The 17,812-nt window shown below is 54.2% G+C and overlaps 1 protein-coding gene across 1 annotated transcript in view; it reads right to left on the bottom strand.

Moving 5' to 3' along the window:
* The window catches only part of RBM19 (RNA binding motif protein 19), a 71,224-nt gene that overhangs the window by 20,070 nt on the left and 33,342 nt on the right, over positions 1 to 17,812 (bottom strand). The window contains exon 22 of the mRNA XM_068412455.1: positions 3,484 to 3,589. Within this exon, the coding sequence (XP_068268556.1) occupies positions 3,484 to 3,589 (106 nt within the window). The remainder of the gene's footprint in view (positions 1 to 3,483; positions 3,590 to 17,812) is intronic.

Raw genomic sequence — 17,812 nt, 5'->3', positions numbered from 1 at the left:
TAGATTCCCCCTTGCCCTATTAAATACTCAAGCTGAAGAGCCTCCGGGCTGGAGTCATTAGAGGGACAAAGGGTCAACAACATTAGGAGAGTGATAAATCCCCCTTCCTCGCAAGAACCAGTCCCAACTGAGGATGCTCTCTGCGACGCCAGCTGCACACAAGGATTTTTCCTTCCGTGTGCGTGCATTGTTAAAGGGTTGACTGTCTTTCCCGAATGGGCAATTTCTATTTGGAGACCAGATGTATTTTTATATCGACGGGGGAGAACAGTGGAAACTTGGCTTCCAGTTAATAGTTTAAAAATAAAAACAATCCCACAACAATTCTGCACAGGGAACATCAGGAAACATATCAAATGGTTAATGCTTCCTTAACCGGAGTTAATTTGTTATTGCCAGCAGATCCAAGTTCCCCCTTCCATCGCCCAGCTTCCAGGCACTCCCAGCTTCACCAGCGGGTGTGCAAACCCTCTCTGTGAGTACCACTTTGTCCCTCCCGCTGCTGTCTTTGACGTGGGTTCCTCCCTGTTTCCTGGCTTCGCACGGGCGCGTGCTGTGATCTGTTAAACACTCGCAACACAGAAGAGAGAGGGCTGCTAACTTCATCTGATGGCAGTGTAACACTCCCAGTCGAGGCCCATCCATCACCCTGGGAGCCGTCAAACGACCCAAGAGACAGCCCTGGCTGCAGATGTCACCGTGGGAAAGCCAGGCGTGAGACCGGGCTCTGAAGGACGAGCATCTCCATCTCTGAAGGAGAAGATGGTACCACCAGCAGCGACCCGTGCCCTGCCTGGACGTCACCTTCCCTGCAGACAAGGCTGCCTGACACGTGCAGCTCGGGCACTCACCTCTCCTACAACAGCACCTTTCAGGGCTGGCTCTCCTCGAGCACCAGCGGCGGCCGAGGGGATGAAACCCAGCCTGGCAGGACAGGTCTGGCAGGCACAGCTCCGGGGAGTTCGGAGGGACAGTCCCACATCTCTGTCCCGGCTTTGGAAAATCTCCACACGCACTCCCACAGCAGCTGTGATTGCTCAGAGGAAAAGATAAACACGGGAGGTCACAGGCTTTAAATGCCCAACAAAGCCACCCAAACTATTCTATTACAAAAACATCGCGTTTTATAAGATGCTTATAAGCGATTTCCAGATTACCACTCTGAGCAAAACCGTCATTGATAGTCACAGCTATTCAGCTCAGAGGTCTCCAGGCCCACACCCTTCCTCTCTCATTTCACTTAGCAATAAACTCTAAGCCAATTATGTCCGTGTTTACAATATTCAGGATCCTATTCATCAATACACGGCGCATCCTTTTCCAGACGGCCAACGGAGTGTACTTGATGTGCCACTTGTGAGACAATTAAATCCCTCAAAGAGACGAGGGCAGGAAAGAAAAAAAAAAGAGGAAGAAGAGCTGCTTTGCTGGAAAAGAAGAAAACCCCCCGAGCGATCTTCCACAGGGTATCTTGCTCCTCACATGCTTGCCTCCCGCGGCCTCTGCGAGCTCTGGGAGCGGTGCCCGGCCCAGCGCCCTGCCTGGCTCTCCCCCCTCCAGCTCGCTGCTGGTGCTCACCAGCGATAGATGGGTTTCCTACCCCTGAGATCTCTGTTTGTCCAACGCAGCTGGAATCAGCCATGAGGTCCCCAAGGGGCTGAAGGATGGGAGGCAGACACTGAGCCTGTGCCCTGTTTCCTCCAGAAAGCAAGCAGAAAAGTGGGTGCTGCCTCATTCACCCCCAAACCGGCGGCTGAGCGGCAGTAAAGAAACAGCCAGGTCCCTGTACGCACCTTTCCATCAAATACTTGACGTTTCCTTAGGAAAAGATCCATTCAAAAACCAGGAACGAAGCCTGCCCGACGCTGGAGTGAAGCAGAGGTTAAAGCGAAGCTGCCCAGAGCCGGGTTTGAGCAGAGCCGCCGGCCCAGCTCACCATGCAGGGAGGGGAGCCACGCTCCCGGGGGGTTCCCTGCACCCCACGCTGCCCAGCCAGCCGCCCCCCAGGGGAGGGCGAGTGCTGAGCGGGAGGAAGTTTGAATTAGGATCAATGTAGGACTAACAAAGAAATTCTATGTACTGCGTTATCCGGGAGGTCAGGCTGGAACGGATGATCTAATAGTCCCTCGTGACCCCGGATCAATGAATCCTGTCTAAAAACATAAACACAGGCTACGCTTGCTCCCCCCTCCTCTCTCCTTCATCTCTGCTCACAGCCTTGAAAATTTGGAGTCTCAGGGAGTCAGTGGAGCCATGTGGTCCCCTTCCTTCCGCAATAACATCCCTTGGCTTGTACCCACAACCATTCCTCTCCCAGACACCACGCAAATTGCCAGGAGCCAGCAGCGGGGACGAAACCCATGCTGGGAATGCCCACGCAGCAGCTCACAGCGGGGCCGAGGACCCTCTTCTGCCCAGGGCAAGAGAGACCATGCCTGGCCCAGCACGCTCCTGAACCTCCAGCAAAGGGGAATCGCACAATACTATCAGACAGGCTACAACCCCCTTGTTTCTTCTGCAAATGTGGAACTTAAACATATAGGAAAACTTAAAAAAAAAAAAAACAGTAAAGGAGAACATTTTGAACAGCAATCTATTCCGGCTTAAAACTATGAGTATTTTGCAGCATGAAGTGCATACGGATTGCAAAAATGTCAAGATACTGGAATGATGGGGGTTGCATTTTTTTGTTTAAAGCAAAACGTGCTTTCAACCTGCAGGCTTCAGGAGCTCGGTTCTTGGTGCTGAGGAAGGTGTCTCCCAGGCACAGCTGCCTGCTGCCGACATTCTCCATACTGCTGTCGAATAGCCAGTGCAGAGCACTCTGAGAAAGCCCCCTTGGCCCACCCAGCACAGCCAGGTCCCCTCTTGGGACCAAGACAATGGCTGTAGTACAGAACTCAATCTTTGTTCTCGGGCTCAGCAAGGCAAAGCACACCCAGACCTTTCTCTCTGCTCGCCCATCCTTTTGACCTATTCACAACTACTGCTCTTCTGTTACTATCTGAAACAGGGGTCTCAAAACACACAGAGGAGGTGATGAACACAGGCCTGGCACAGTTTACAAACCAGTAAAGAGCCACAACACCCAAAACTCCCCTAAAACCAAGGCAGTGGTGGAGGCGGGACATGGACTCAGGTTTCCTGATGTGTTAACATTGGTCAAAACCATCCCTTCGCACCTTGCTTCTGACAAACCTGAAAAATAAGCCCCCGTCCTCCCACATTACAAGAATTTTTAGCCATTTTATCAGTTGCACCAACCTTACGCCCGTTACGGCGTAGGTTGTGGTTTCTGTCATGTAGCCTGCAGTGGTTGCCCACATGGGGGGTTTTAGCTTCAGTGCAGATTTGCCGGTGAATGGTTACAGCCTGCCCCAAATCTGGGCTATGCCTCAGTGGGACAGAGCCTCCAGGCTCCCCTCCTCACCTTCTGCTCCGAGACCAGGCTGGGAGGGTGCCAGAGTGGGGAGGACATCTCACCTTGGCATCATGCTTGGTGAGGAAATCCACAAAGCCAAAGCCACGGTGGGATCCCGTTCCTGCCATTTTCTTGGGCAGCCGGACGGTCTTCAGCTCTCCAAAGGTGCTGTGAATTGGAGAGGGAAAAGCACAGACAGCGTGAGTTCAAGGGAAGAACCATCATTTTCTCACAAACCACAGCACTACCAGTTGCAGACCCACGCTGGCCAGCGCTGAGGACTAAGGTGAGCGGTGTCCTGCAGCCACTCTGCTTCCCTGTGAGCCCCATGTCCAAAGCACCTGGTAAAAGCTGAAAACTCAGCTTGGATTTCAAGGGTCACAAACCTTTTCTGGTCACAAACCTTAACAATGCAAAAAACTTCTTTAATATAAGTGCTATGCTTCTCCTCCCTTTAGGAGATCTGCAGAAACCAAGGACCCAGCCTGCACGCCGTGCCCTGTTCGGGGCAAGCGAAGAGCATCTCCAGGTTACCAGTAGGCAGGGCTGCTCCAAACTGCCACCCAAACAGATTTATTTGCACCCCTGAAGAGGGGCTGGAGCGCACAGGATACAGGCACGAGCCAGAGCACGGCCCCACAGGGACCTCTTGTCTTTCCAGAACAGCTCCTCCATGCCCAGAGCCTGCTGTAGGCACCACGTTCACAAAGGTGCCACCCCTCTGCTCTGTGGATGCTGGGCGTTGTTTTTAAGACTGGATTTCCTCGCTCTAACGCTTCCCTTGGGTACCTGCGTTTCCCATTCCACAGCCAGCCACCCAGTCTCTTTCAGGGGCTGGAATAAACTGGTTTTATTTAAGCTCGCTGAACGTATAAAGGGAAACAGGTGAACTCAGCAGAGCCAAGCCCTGCACAACCACCCCCAGCTCCAGCAGCGTTTCAGACGAGTCTCTGAGTGCCAAGGGCACGTGAAGGCAGAACGGGGAGATACGGGGTTCCCGTGTAGCTGGGGGGGGGTGGGGTTGGGCTGGCAGCATCCGCGCTCAGCCACGGCCCAGGGAAAACCTTGTCGTGGTGTGTCCGTCCCTGGAGAAGGAAATTGTCACTCGAGCATCAACGCACCCAGCCATCCCACCAGCCTGCACCTCGTCCCAACAGCCTGAGCACAGCCCCAACGGCAGCGCTCGCCGGCCACCCCTCTTCAGTGCCGGCCCCTGGAGAAATCCCAGGACAAAGCAAACGCTTTCTCTGCATCCGAGCTCCCGCTTCCCCTTCTCCTCCCTCCCCCTCACACCCGTTTATCAAACACATATGCACAAACTGCAGGCAATAAATATTTAACGTGGACCGGGTCTGAGTAGATGGGTTATTGTATTTGGAAACCTACACCCAGGCGCGCACACACACACGGAGCCTGGGATGCAGCAGTGCCAAAGAGCACCTGGGAATAAACACAGTAAAGGCCATAAACGCTCTCGTGAAATGATATAAGCTAAATCCTGGGAGTTAACCTGGTGCACTGGCAGCATGACCAGGCATTCATCTACCCAATTTCCTCAGGCAACGTGGTGTGTAAATGTACCATTATGAAGCCTCAAGATGAATCCGCACGTCTCCTCCTCGGCGCTTCCCCTCCCTCCTGCCCCCTCTGAGCTGGTGCTACGTAAATAAACAAACAAACCGGAGCAGAGGTGAGGGAGCAGCCTGGGCCGGCGGCGATGCTCGGCTCTGGGGGATGCTCGGCCCCGGGAGCAGCAGGAGCACAGCGTGGTTCGCAGCAGCAGGAGGGTCCTCCTGCAATGGGGTGTGGGTGACAGGGGCCCCGGGAGATCTGCTGGTGGCTCCTCTCGCTTGCAGCATCCCTGTACGATCTTGAATGCTCCAGTTGGGTTAAGGAAGAGGTAACAAGAGAGCTCTCCTGGCCCAAGGAGATGACCGTCTAGCTAGGAAAGACAGCCGGTGGGTGGCATGGGCAGGGCAGGGTTGCACCAACCTATCACTCTGTGGGAAACATCACGGGCATCGCCTGGGGGGAGCAGAATATTTGCTAAAGGAATATGAGGAGAATATTTGCTAAAAGGGAGGGGATCTCAGACAACACCCGTTCTGTGCACTAAAACACCACGTCTCCCTTTGACACCAAGACTCAACGGGCAGGATGGGCAAGGAGGTGCCCAGCAGGAGTAAGACAGTTACGCACCCCAGGCTGGGGTACCAGAGGGAAGCTGTGGTGACCCACATCAGGCTGGCCAGAGATGGGAGAAGCTGGCTCTTCCCTCCTCCCCAGCCAGAGCAGCACGAGCCACCCACACTGGGAGATGTGGGGAGGCAGTGGGGACCCAATCCGGAGCAGGGCTGCCTACAGGCACCTCCCTGGGGAGAGGGTTGGGGGGAGACAGGACAGTGGTACCCACCAAGGGCTCCCAGAGAGACAGCTCCACTGGAGGAAGCTGCAGCGCAGCTCCCAACGGGGAGCAGGCAAAGCAGGGGGGTGAGGAAAACCAAGGGGCACGGCAGAGACGGGGCCGACCCCACGGGGGCTGCGGAGTAAAACACCCTCCCTCCCACTGCGCCGCTAATTAGAAACCACAACACAGCAATTACCATCCCGGGAGCTGTGAATGAAGTGGAGAGCCCGGGCCTTTAATGTTCTCCTCTCCAGCGCCAGGCAGAGACTCACACCTCTCTTTTTCAATTATTTCCTCTGGATTTGGGGGGAGTGAGGCAGAGGGAACCCAATTACCCCCCGCAGCACCAGGCTCCCGGTACCCAGAGCGGTCAGGTGCTGCCGTGTTTACTCCCATGCCGGCTGCATCAACGCCGCAGCCTTCCTGCTCCGGGACACAGCTGTGCACGGGTCGCACCTCGGCTGCCACGGGCACAGCCACAGGAGCCAGGGTGGTGGAAGGGAAAGGGATGCAGCTCATCACCTGGGCAAAATGGGAGCAAGATGACATGGGAGGGAAGAAAATAGCTTTTATAGAGGTTGCTAAACTGCATCTTGCCTGTAAGATCCCACCGAGGGGTTCCTCCTGGAGCTGAAGTCTCTCTCCACAGCAATCTGGACGGAGACGAGGAAGCGCTGGCACCAAACCCCACTACTGGCTCCACCGTGCCAGGCTCCTTGCCCAGGGCACAACAGCTTACAGGGAAGTCCCGGGAGTCAGCGTGAGTGTGAAACCTGAACAGCTTCTGGATTCGCACCCGCCGGCATCCACGTCTTCTCCAAGCGCTCCTGAGCCCGGGCTCTGCCACAGCACGAGCGCTGAAGGACTGGGCAGCTGTGGGAGCAAAGCCCTTTCCTTCCTGAGACACCAACTTGTCTGCAGTCAGCCCGCCTCAACGCTGCAGAAGACCGTAACCTCCTTTCTGGTGAATCCTGGCCCCGCCAGACCCACGTGCCTGGCCCGGGGCTGGATTTCTGGCACGGCACCCTCACGGTTCTCAGTGGCACTGTACCAGGATGCGATTTCATCTGTAATGAGCGCAGCCAAGGTCTGCAGCAAAAAGAAATGTCTTCTGTATGCAACTGCCCCATGGAGCTGCTCATGATTCATATAGACAGTTTTGGGGGGGTGGGCAAAAGTGAAGAGCATAACTTCACCGTGGTGGGTTTCCAAAGCCCCCAGCAACCTGCCACGCACACGGCTGCTCCGTAGCCTCCCTGCTTCCTTCCCCACGTATCCACGAAAAACGGTGTCCGAACGGCAACCCTCTGAAATCCCGAGAGGGGTCAGGGCATGGAGGGGAGTGCAGAGGCATGGGGTGGGTCTGGAGGACGCGGCTCTCCCGGCCCCCCTCTGCCTGCTCTCCCCCCGTGTCGCAGGCAGCTCGCCAGCCAGGCTGGCAACATCCATCCCCATGCCTGTGCTTGCTCTCCCAGGCTTGGCATGTTCTCACACCGCTGGTGGGACGGGATGACAGCCCTGAACAAATGCTCCAACGAAGATATTTCCTAAATGAGAACCTTTACAAAGGCAGAGGGAAAACCAGCAAAAGCCTGTATCGGCCCTGGCTGGGCAACGATCCACACAGATGCAGAATACAGCCAGCCACAACCTTTTCCTTGACCAGCCACCGGCCCCAAGCTCAGCAGAAACACACGATGTTCCCAGAGACACCAGAAGGGACATCCCCTCCCTCCCATCCACGAGGGATCCAGTGTTTCTACACGGCATCGCTGGGTATCGGCCCCTCTCCCGATGCTTTGGCAGCTCTTCCAGGTGCTGCAGCCATCCCATCGCTTCACAGAGGGAAGAGAAGGAGATTTCTCCTCCATGCTGTAAGTCGTACGCTGCAAGCTGGCTGCAGGTCAGAGAAACATCACTCCTTGGGATTGTAATTATATCCTTCTGGCACAGGCCAGCTGGGAGGCAAGTCCTTTGCCTGCTAATTATAGGACATTATATTGCTACTAAAGAGACTACGCTCTAGCTTGGTACACAACAAACTGCTCGCTTGGCTTTGCCTGCTTACTAGAAGGTGCTTGCACATCCTTCATTGACACGGCCCAGCAGCGGAGGGCAGAGGAGGATGGGGATACAGGTGGTCTCCAGAAACTCCTGTCCCTCCTCTGCCAGCACAACACCCAAGTTCCCACCCTGCAGCTCCCTGCCCTGCCATCACCGCTGTCCTGCTGCAGGCATGGCCCCAAATCCACCACCGTACCGCCAGGCATGTGAGTCCCAGCACCACCTGCTGCCGCTGACTCCACCACCTCTTCTCACAGCTCCTCTTCCCATTAGGTTTTGTTTGAATTTCTGCCTCCTGCTTCCAAGTCTCTCCCCAACCTCGCTCAGCCCCCAGTGTCTAAGTCCAGCCCCACCCGCTGTCCCAGGCAGCCGTGATGGCCATTCACACACACTTGTTCATGGGACTGATACCTACAGATGAGGTTGAACAATACTCCAGCTGGGAAATGCCCCCTCCCTCTCAAACAGAAGCATTTAAACTGCAAGCTCCTTGGGACAGGCCAAGACCTGTCCAGCCCTGACTATTCTTTTCAAGACCCAAACACAAAGATGTGTTCATCACGCTCCACCTTACTGTGCCCTCAGCTACGAGCTGATCAAGGACTCTTTGGTCGCCAAGTTCTGTAGGGGAAAGCACAACCAACACGGCAAATCCGTGCACGTGGTTGGAAAGACCAACTGCTGCCCATTGCCAGAAGAGCAGATCTTAGAAAACAAACAAAAAAATCACCCTTAGGTCTCTCCAGACATGTACAGATGTCCCACTGCATGGGGCAGTCCTAAACCCCTCTCTCTGATATATATCCCTTCAAGAAAAACACACCAGCAACAACCATGTCAGGAAAACCTCTCTAGCAAGGTTGCCAACCTTCTTGTGGGTTGCCATCTACTGCCACCACCTCCTCCTCTCTCCCCTCCTCTCCTCTCGCTGTCTTCTCATCCCCAAACCCTAAATCCCCCCTTGTGACTGCTGGCAGCCCTAGGACAGAGCTCAAGCAAACGAGCCAGGCAGCGTAACCACTCATCAGAAATGGCTCTGGGCAGGGGACAGTGAGTCCAAAAGAGACTGAAGTCCTTCCCTTCCCTTGCTGCTCAACCTCTTTCCCAGCAGCAGGCTGCAGCCACGCTCCAGCCCAGCAGAATTCACTCAATCGCTTTGCAATGGTCGTCTTCATTTTATTTTCTTTTCCTCCCTCGCCCCCAAATAGGACCTTCCCTCCCCCAACAAATTACCTCCCTGCCAGTCTCTGCTCCTGCGCCGATTTGCTGATTATAGTGGGGGGGATGTGGAAATAATAATGGTCCTTTTTCTTTCTTCCTCCTTTAGGAACACGGGACCCTGGCAAATGGTTTTGCCCCTGGGCTGAGCCGTGGCCAGTTCCACCCCCTGCACGAGAGAGTTAATGAAATACGCAGCAGAAGGTCCCTCCCGCCTCCCGCTCCAGGACTTCAGCTGACTCCAGTACGGCTAATCCCATTACAAGAAAATAACGTGGATAATTCAAGCTAATGAAATCGTTACAAGAATGTGGACAGCCAGGGGTGGACATTCAGAGCCAATTTAACACTCCTTGGTGTTGTTATCCCCAGCACAGGAAATATCTGAAAGGAGGAAGGGAAAGGAGAGAGGGAGGAAAAAAAAGCCCTCCTCTCTTGTTAGCTTAAATCCTGTTAGAGAGTTCAGGAATTAATCTGCCACCTATCTCCCCTATTACCACTATCATCATCATCATCATCAATAACGTCTCCTCGGTAACCTCTGCAAATTAGCAAACGAGCGCGCAGGAGGGCAAGGCAGGAGCGGAGCCTCCCGACACACCGAACCAAGCACAAACTGCTGCTGCCTCCATCCCCGGAGGAGTCCCGGGGGCAGGAGACGATGGGTGGTGGGACTTCGCAGCAGCCCAGGGGTCCCGATGGGGAAAAGCGGGTCCTCGCCTGCCCTGGCCCCACTGCAAAGCTGATCCTTCATTCCCACAGCAGCTCCTCACCTGCACCGGACAGTCCCGCTGTGGATAAGCACATCACCTGGGACAAGCTGGCGGTACACGGGAGGAGGACAGCCACCTCTGCGCCTTGTTCTCTACTACATGGACCATCAGTTTTTCCAGCTTCCTCTCCTCTTTGCCCAGGAGCATCATCTTTGTTTGGGTTTTGCTTTACGCAATTCCTGTTCCTCAGCGCCAGCCTCATGCTGCTGCGAGAAGTGCTGCTGTCTTCAGCTGCTTCCAAGCAACGGGCCTCCTTCTTGAGGCCAGTTTTCTGGGGGAGACCTGGCCACGCTGCACCGAGCCTCCTGCAGCAGGGCTGAAGCCAGGCTTCCCCTCCTGGCCCCCTGGACCGAGGGAAGCCGAGCCCCAAGGGCACGTGTCTGAGCTCAGCCCCAGCATTTCACCATGAATCACTGTTTTTGGCATTCGCAGGCAGGAGCTGCCGGTCGTGCTGCACCCGTGGATGCGGTGGGGTACCTCCTCCACCGCACCCGAACGGAGCACAGCCCTGGTTGCTCGGGGTTGGAGCTGTGGGAAGCCTCACCGCGACGAGATTCCAGAGCTATTCAAGCCAGCATCCTCACCTCATGTGGGATCACAAGCGTTCAAACACCTCCTGCATTTTCAGCTGGTTGCCAGTGGTTCCTGCTCGTCCCTCCCCTGCACTGCTGGGGGACGGCAGGACAGGGCCCCGCACCCCCAGAGCCAGCTGCCTTCCCAGGGTGCTGCGATCTCACCCCAGACAGCATACAGCTTCCGACTCCCCCAAAACACCTGCAACTCTTCCCTGGAAGCTTTAACAAACTGCTTGACGGGGCAGTGAAACGACACAGTGAAGAGACGGGGAGAGACTCCCAGGTCTCCAAGGAACCCCAAGTTTCCCAGGAGACAGGGGTGTCCCTGAAACAAGGCTTCCCATCAGCAGCATCCTACAGCCACAAAAATCGGGAACGACGCTTTCAGCCCAGGAGGCCTCCGGGATCAGTGATGACCATCAGGTTCTGACGAGGCAGGAGCAAGCACCAAGAGATGCTGCAGCCCTTGAGCTACTGCTAAGGAGCTCAGCAGCCAGCAGTGATGCTGAGGAGCAAAGCAGGGACCGCGGGCTCCTTTCCAGCCTCAGTTTCCCCAGATGGGTGACCCTGCGAAGCCGCATCTCTCATTTTTCCAGCTCACCGTCTGCAAAGCCCCAGCTGCTGTCTACCAACCTCATGCAGACATACATGGCTTCAATCAGTCTGTGAAGGCAGCAGAGGGACTTGGGATTTAAAAAAAAAAAAAGACAGCAAAAGGTGAACATCTTTGGTACAAGAGAGAAAGCAAAAACCCCACGGCAAAAGCAGCAGAAAGGCTGGAAGTCCTGCAAAAGGCTGCCCTGGCCTTGGAGGAAAGAGAAGTCACCCAGGGACTGCTCTTTGATGGGAGAATCGGGACCGGAGAAAGGTGCACGAGAAGCACGTTGCCCTGCAGCCTGTGGCGATGGGACACGTGGTGTCCAGCCTGGGTGGCCGTCCCCTCCTTATCCCCTGTGGAGACTCTCTGACATGTCACAGAGAGCAATTCTCCACCTTTCTGCCACTACAGCACAAATAACACCCTTCCCTTTTGCTCAGGCTTGATTTCCACTAGACTTGGAGGAAATCAACACCAGCCAGACTCCCACCTCGCGTCCCCCTGAACTGAGCTGGAAGCAACCAACGCTTTCGGGAAGCAGCCGTGGCAGGGGAGGGGGAAGCGGGACGAGCCCCCCGGGATGCGCCCGGCACGGATGGCTCCGGGATGCTCTCTCACGAACGCAACTAATTACATCCAGACGGCGCTTTCGGCACACCTGCCACAGCAACTGTTTATCTTGCCGACGACTTAAAGAGCATCGTTTGCAAAGTTTGCTAGGAAGGAAAGCCAATTAGCACGTCGCCGGCTAAGCACAAAGATCCTCTCGCTTTCTCTCTACCGTGGCTGCTCGGCAGAGGACCCTTCGGTGCGAATTCCCTCTCACCGCTCCCCCCACGTCGCTTCAGCTCCGCCAGTTGGAAACACGCGTCCGCGTTTTCTCCCAAAAAAGATCCAAAAGCAAAGTGGGTTGCGAAGGGAGGGAGCAGTGGGGGCGAGCCAACCCCCGCTGCCAAGCCTGCCCGGACTGGGAGATGTTAGGAGGCAGCAGGGCAGAGCCGTGCTTGAAGGAGGAGAGCCCGAGGTCCAGGGGCAGAGGGTCTTGCAAATGAAGAGTGTGTTTTATCTATTTTTTTAACACTGTGAATCTGGGGAAGAGGCGGGCACCATGCCCATGGCAGAATAAAGTGATGCTTTGCCACAAATACATGCCAAAAAAAAAATCATCCTGGTAGACACAAGGGCCAGGGCGATGCGGTCTGGGAGCGGAGGGGAGCCTGCAACGCTCCTGCATCCCTGTCCCTATGCCGCCCTCCCGAATTCCCCTCCAGCCACCGTGCTGGCCTGGCACATCTGCCCCAGTTCTCTGGCTCAGGCTCCCCACCACAGCCCCTGCACCAGGCAGTCCTCACCGACCTCCCCTCCTTCATCCCGCTGGTTCAGGCTCCCTCCGTCCCAGCCGAAGGCTTCGCCAGGACTCTCCACTCTTCCACCCGCAGTCTTCACATCTCCCATCCCTCCTTGTCAGCTCAGCGCCCATCTCTTGCTCGCCAGGAATCACCAGTCGGTTCATTTATCTGTGCTGTTGATTTAAGTTTCACTGCGGTGTCTCCCTGACGTGCCCCCCACGCTCCCTGGATTAACGCTGGCACTGGTCCCAGCTCCAGCGAGCAGAGGAAGCCCACGAGATCCACCTAGAAACCAGTCCTGGGGAAGCTGGGCCAGCTTTCGGATTGTCCCCGCTCTCCGTGTCTTCTGCATGCGGAAAACTAAACAAAATTTAGCTCTGTTTGGATTTATGGAGTTCTAGCACAGATCTTCAAAAGTCATTTAGATGCCCAAATACCGCCAGTGCCAGAGATTACGTGGACACACACGTGCTTCTTCCAAGAAGCTGTGAATTTACCCACAAGACTCCTGCTAACCTTAAGTCCCATTTTTTTGTGGAAAAAACAAAAAAGTCCCATTTTTTTGTGGGAGCTCCCTCAGAGCTCACAGTGAAGCAGGATCAGTAACGCGACAGTTTGATCCCAAACCAACAGGCAGCCCCGGGACCTTCCCTCTCCTCAAGATTCCCGACCCCAAGGCAGTGGCTGTTTCCCGTCACTTAAACAGTTTGTTTAAAAACGCAGCAAAACATTTTACCCCTTCGCGATTTATTTTGTTTAATAGTTGCTTATGAGGGACCTTATCAAAAGCTTTCTGAAATTCCAAGTAAATTAGTCATTAGGCAGGTTTTCAGAACAGTAATTAGGCCACTCCATGCCCCTGATGTATTATTTACCTGAAAAGATATACGTAATTAGGGCTCTTCTTTAGAACTGGTATTAGGCGCACTAAATTCTACTCCAGTCTATCATGTAATTACGCAATTAGGCTGCACGCTAAACAGAAAGAAACAAATTCTGAGAACCAAGCAAAAAGAAAAAACACCAGTAATTATTATTTTTTAAATCCTCCATCACCAGCACAGTGGCAGGTCTTTAAATTTTAATATCGCTCCACTTAAGTCATTTTTAAGCAGGTGCTGCAACCAGGTTTGGTTTCTTAATTTTGCCGCGTTTAATCCTACTTTGTGAGGTTTAACGTCGTGCGAGAGGTTCAGTTCCTTAAAGAGATTTGCGTTAAAGGCCAACGCTAAAAGGGGCCTTTCCCTTCCCTGGTCAGCACAGATGGGCCGTGCTGGGGGAAGCAGCACCACGGTGCCTCGCAGCCTCCCTTCGCCGCTCCTCGGCCCCTCGCTCCTCCCAAAGCACAGAATCACAGAATCAATCAGGTTGGAAGAGCCCTCTGGGATCATCGAGTCCAACCATTGCCCTGACACCACCATGGCAACTAGACCAGGGCACTAAGTGCCATGTCCAGGCTTTTCTTAAACACCTCCAGAGATGGTGACTCCACCACCTCCCTGGGCAGCCCCTTCCAATGGCTAATGACCCTTGCTGAGAAGAAATTCTTCCTAATGTCCAACCTGAACCTCCCCTGGCGAAGCTTGAGGCTGTGTCCTCTTGTCCTATCGCTGGTTGCCCGGGAGAAGAGGCCGACTCCCACTTCACTACAACCTCCCTTCAGGTAGTTGTAGACTGCAATAAGGTCACCTCTGAGCCTCCTCTTCTCCAGGCTAAACACCCCCAGCTCCCTCAGCCGTTCCTCATAGGTCAGACCCTCCAGACCCTTCACCAGCTTGGTCGCCTTCCTCTGGACTCGCTCCAACACCTCAACATCTTTCTTGAAGTGCGGGGCCCAGAACTGGACACTGAACCGATGAGTATTTTTCAACAGTTTCCCGGCTGGCAGACAGGTACAGTTGCAATGGTACGACTGTCACAGTAATTTAGCCCTACAGAGCTGGCTCCCGCGCCTGAATGTAAGGGGGCAGCGTGGCAAAAGGAAAGGGGGGCAGTACCAGGGCGGGGGGGATGAGTGCCAGCCCTCATGCGTCCGCGGCAGGAGATGCTAACGTGCAGAAAACCACCCAGCAGCCTCCACGCGCCCGTCGGCCAAAGGGATGGACCTGGCCAGATCTCGGTTCATTCCCATCTTCCTCATGGTCTGACGGCAAAGCCAGATCTCAGCTCTCCTGCAGGTCCCTTCCTACCTGTGCCTGCCTGCAGGGTGTTGCACAAGCAGAGTCACGTCCATCCTGCCTTTGTTTCCTGGTCCTCGCTGATGAGGAGTGTGTGCCATCATGTCTAGCGTAAGGTGGGAAGTTGTTTTTAATCTACCTCTTGTTAGACACCTATTTTAGAGTTAGTGAGATCAAAGAAAAACCCCCAGGACTCCCTGGGCATGCTGACACCTCCTAGAGAAGACACCTCCCTATTATCCACATTTATTTTCATGCTTTAACGACACCGACGATTCACTACTCAGCTAAAGCATGACCAGATTTCCTTCCGGAACTTTACATCTCAATGCTTATAACTTCTAAGCCCATTCCCAAGGCACAGGGGAAGGTGCAGAGCCGGCACGAGGAATGCCATAAGCTTTAGAAAGTCCTGGGTTTAAAGAGCACTGTTGAACTCACACTGAACACTGCAAGAGAGCTGGGGGTTCAACATCTTCTGCTGGTCCCAAAGAGTGTGAGCTGGTGGCTCGGAGGACTTAAAAAGCACCACTACTGGACATTTGTGACTGAAGAGGTCACTCAAAACCAGCAGAGAGGTCGAAAATCCCACTCTAATATTAAGTTCTGCTGCTGCTTCTCTCCTCTTTTGCTGTCTTACAGAGGGGACCTCCACCCCCTGCCCTGGTCACCGCAGGCTTTTCCCCCCTCTGCTGCCACGTGCCAGCCCTGCCAAGGCTCCGTCTGGGCTCTGGCCACTCTCAAATTCTGTGATTTCACCAAACCAGTGGCCACCTTCTTGATATTACTTCTTTTTTTTTTCAGGAGGAGAGAAAAAACATTCAAGTATAGTGGATAAAAGTCCAGCTCTACCAGGACAACTGAAAGAGGACTTCTCTCGAGCCTTCCCCAGCCTCCCACCACACCTACCTCCAAGGACCATGCCAGGACCAAACTACAGCTGCTGATACCCCCTCCCACAGCGGCTCTCACCGAGACATACGAACGACCCCAGCCTTGACCCTTATATCCCAAACCTCAGGAAATCTCAATCCTTGCAGGGACTTCAACGAGATCCTCCAACGCCTGCAAAGCCGTCCGCAGAGCTCACGCTCGTAAGCCACAATTCTCCCCGCACGCAGCACCTTGCAGGACCAGGGCTTAGGAGCCACCAAGTCACCGCAGTAATCACCAGCGGGTCAGGATTTCAAAGGAACCCGCAGCCCCGACAGCGCTGAGCTTTGGGGATTTATCTCGCTGGGACTCTTTTGAAAAATCCTGATCAGAGTGCAGCTCTGGTCAAAAATAAGTTATGCTAAAAATAGTGCTCACAGGAGGGCCTGGTACAAATCTCCGCTCCTTTAGGATTGTTATGAGTCAGCTCGTTTCAAAGACAAGAGGAAATTTGTACAACTAGCAAAAGCAGTAAACACAGAAGGGAGATTGAGCCGCGCCTGGTGGGCCCCCAAAGGGGTACCCAGGGCAGCCTTTGGAGACAGCAGCCTTCCTGTTAAGATACCAGCTGCACCAACAGTCAAAAAAAAAAAAAATCTCAGATTCAACTGTAGAACCTCCTGCACTGAGCTGGAAGAGAATAAATATAGAAGCAATAAGATATTTATAGGCAGACAGCTATTTCAACGCAGCTCTGCTCTAAAGAGAATCCTTATTTAAGTCTTGTCCCTGTAAAGCTGCAGGATAGCTTAGAAAAATAACCAGATTAATTATTTTCATCAGGAGAACAGAGAAACATGTAGGGAAGATCAAATGCATGCAAATGCATTAAGAACGTGGGAGCTTGAGCAAAGTGCTTCTGTTCTGGCGACTCAAGCATAGGAAGGATGGTGAGATCTCCTGAGCGCAGGCCAGTCTCCGAAGAGCCCACCCTGACCACGTCTGAACTCTGCCAGGGATCAGAACAAGACAAAGCACTAAAAACAGGCTGGGAGCCACCACGCCATCGCGCTCCCGCTGACCAGCACTGTCCTCTCCAGACGTGATCAACAGCAAACGATTACATTTTGTCATTGCACTGCAAAAGGAATGGGAGTGGAGGAACATTTCCAGACATACTGTGTTTACTCCGATAATGGTCCGACTTGCCCACCCCATCCCCAAAACTGGAGGTGCAGCTGCGACCTGAGCAATGACAGTTGCTCTCTTCCTGCTCCCCATGTGCCTTGTCCTTTGGTCACCCTTTCCCAACCTGCAACAACAACTACAACGCTGCTAAAGCCCAGAGGCTACTTTACGCAGTGGGACACATCTTCACAGGTCACCTGGAAAACTCCTGGAAGACGAGAGGACAGTGATTGCATGGTGCAAGCATCATCGGAGCCGTCATGGGATTCAGCAATGATGTTTCTACCCTATTTCTGCAGAAAGCTTGTTGCACTCCACCCTTGCAATGTCTGGATGAAGAGGGGAGAGATTTGCAGGATAGCAAAGAGCGGCAGAGCCCAGGGTGGAAGCAAACAGCCCCAGCTGCTCCACAACCGTGGGACTTTCTGGGCAATGGAAACCACAGTGGAAGTAACTGCTTGTTGGGTTTGGAGTTTTTAATTTGCTTCCTTATTTATGTCTCAGCATGGAAGAGCATTATAGGCGCAGCAGGGCCACACCGCAGTAACAGTGCGATTGCAGGAGCATGCGTGTCCACGCGGAGGGAAGCTGAAGACCACGCTCATGGGTGCTGCCCTGGGGCCAGGCACACACTTTCCACCATGGCAGCAGAGGCAGATCCTCCTCGTGGGGACAGACCTTTGCAAGGCACAGAGCAAGCCCCCACCGGGCACTCACCACCTCCTCACTGGAGGGAGATGTCCCAGAGGTGGGGACGTGCCTCCCCACACTGTCCTCGCCCAGCATCTCGCTGTATCAGTGTGCAAACACCGGCAGCCTGAACCCTGCCAGCACAACCTGTCTAATTTAATAAAGGGCTAAGTGTCTGCTCCAGCACTCCCCATCCTCCAGCCCTGCCCACCCCCTCCCAACTCAAAGCCTCTTCAATAAAATAAATTAGACCCCCCAACAAACCCACACAGCCCGAGCGTTTCACAGCTCTGCTCTCTGGTAGGAACCAGAAAACAGCAAAAGAAGGCACAGCCGGGCAGGACAGCCCAACGGCAGCACCGAATGCTGAGTGGGGCATCTGTGCAGTGGGGTGAAAGCTCTCACCATCATCCCCCTTCTGCTGTCCCCCCCCAAAACCTTGAGGAAGGCTCATCACAACCCCCTGGGAGCTCACAATC

This window comes from Nyctibius grandis, chromosome 14 (genome assembly GCF_013368605.1).
Source record: "Nyctibius grandis isolate bNycGra1 chromosome 14, bNycGra1.pri, whole genome shotgun sequence".
NCBI lineage: Eukaryota > Metazoa > Chordata > Aves > Nyctibiiformes > Nyctibiidae > Nyctibius > Nyctibius grandis.
Note: the sequence above shows the minus strand (reverse complement) of the source record. Positions and strands in the feature narration are given on the sequence as shown.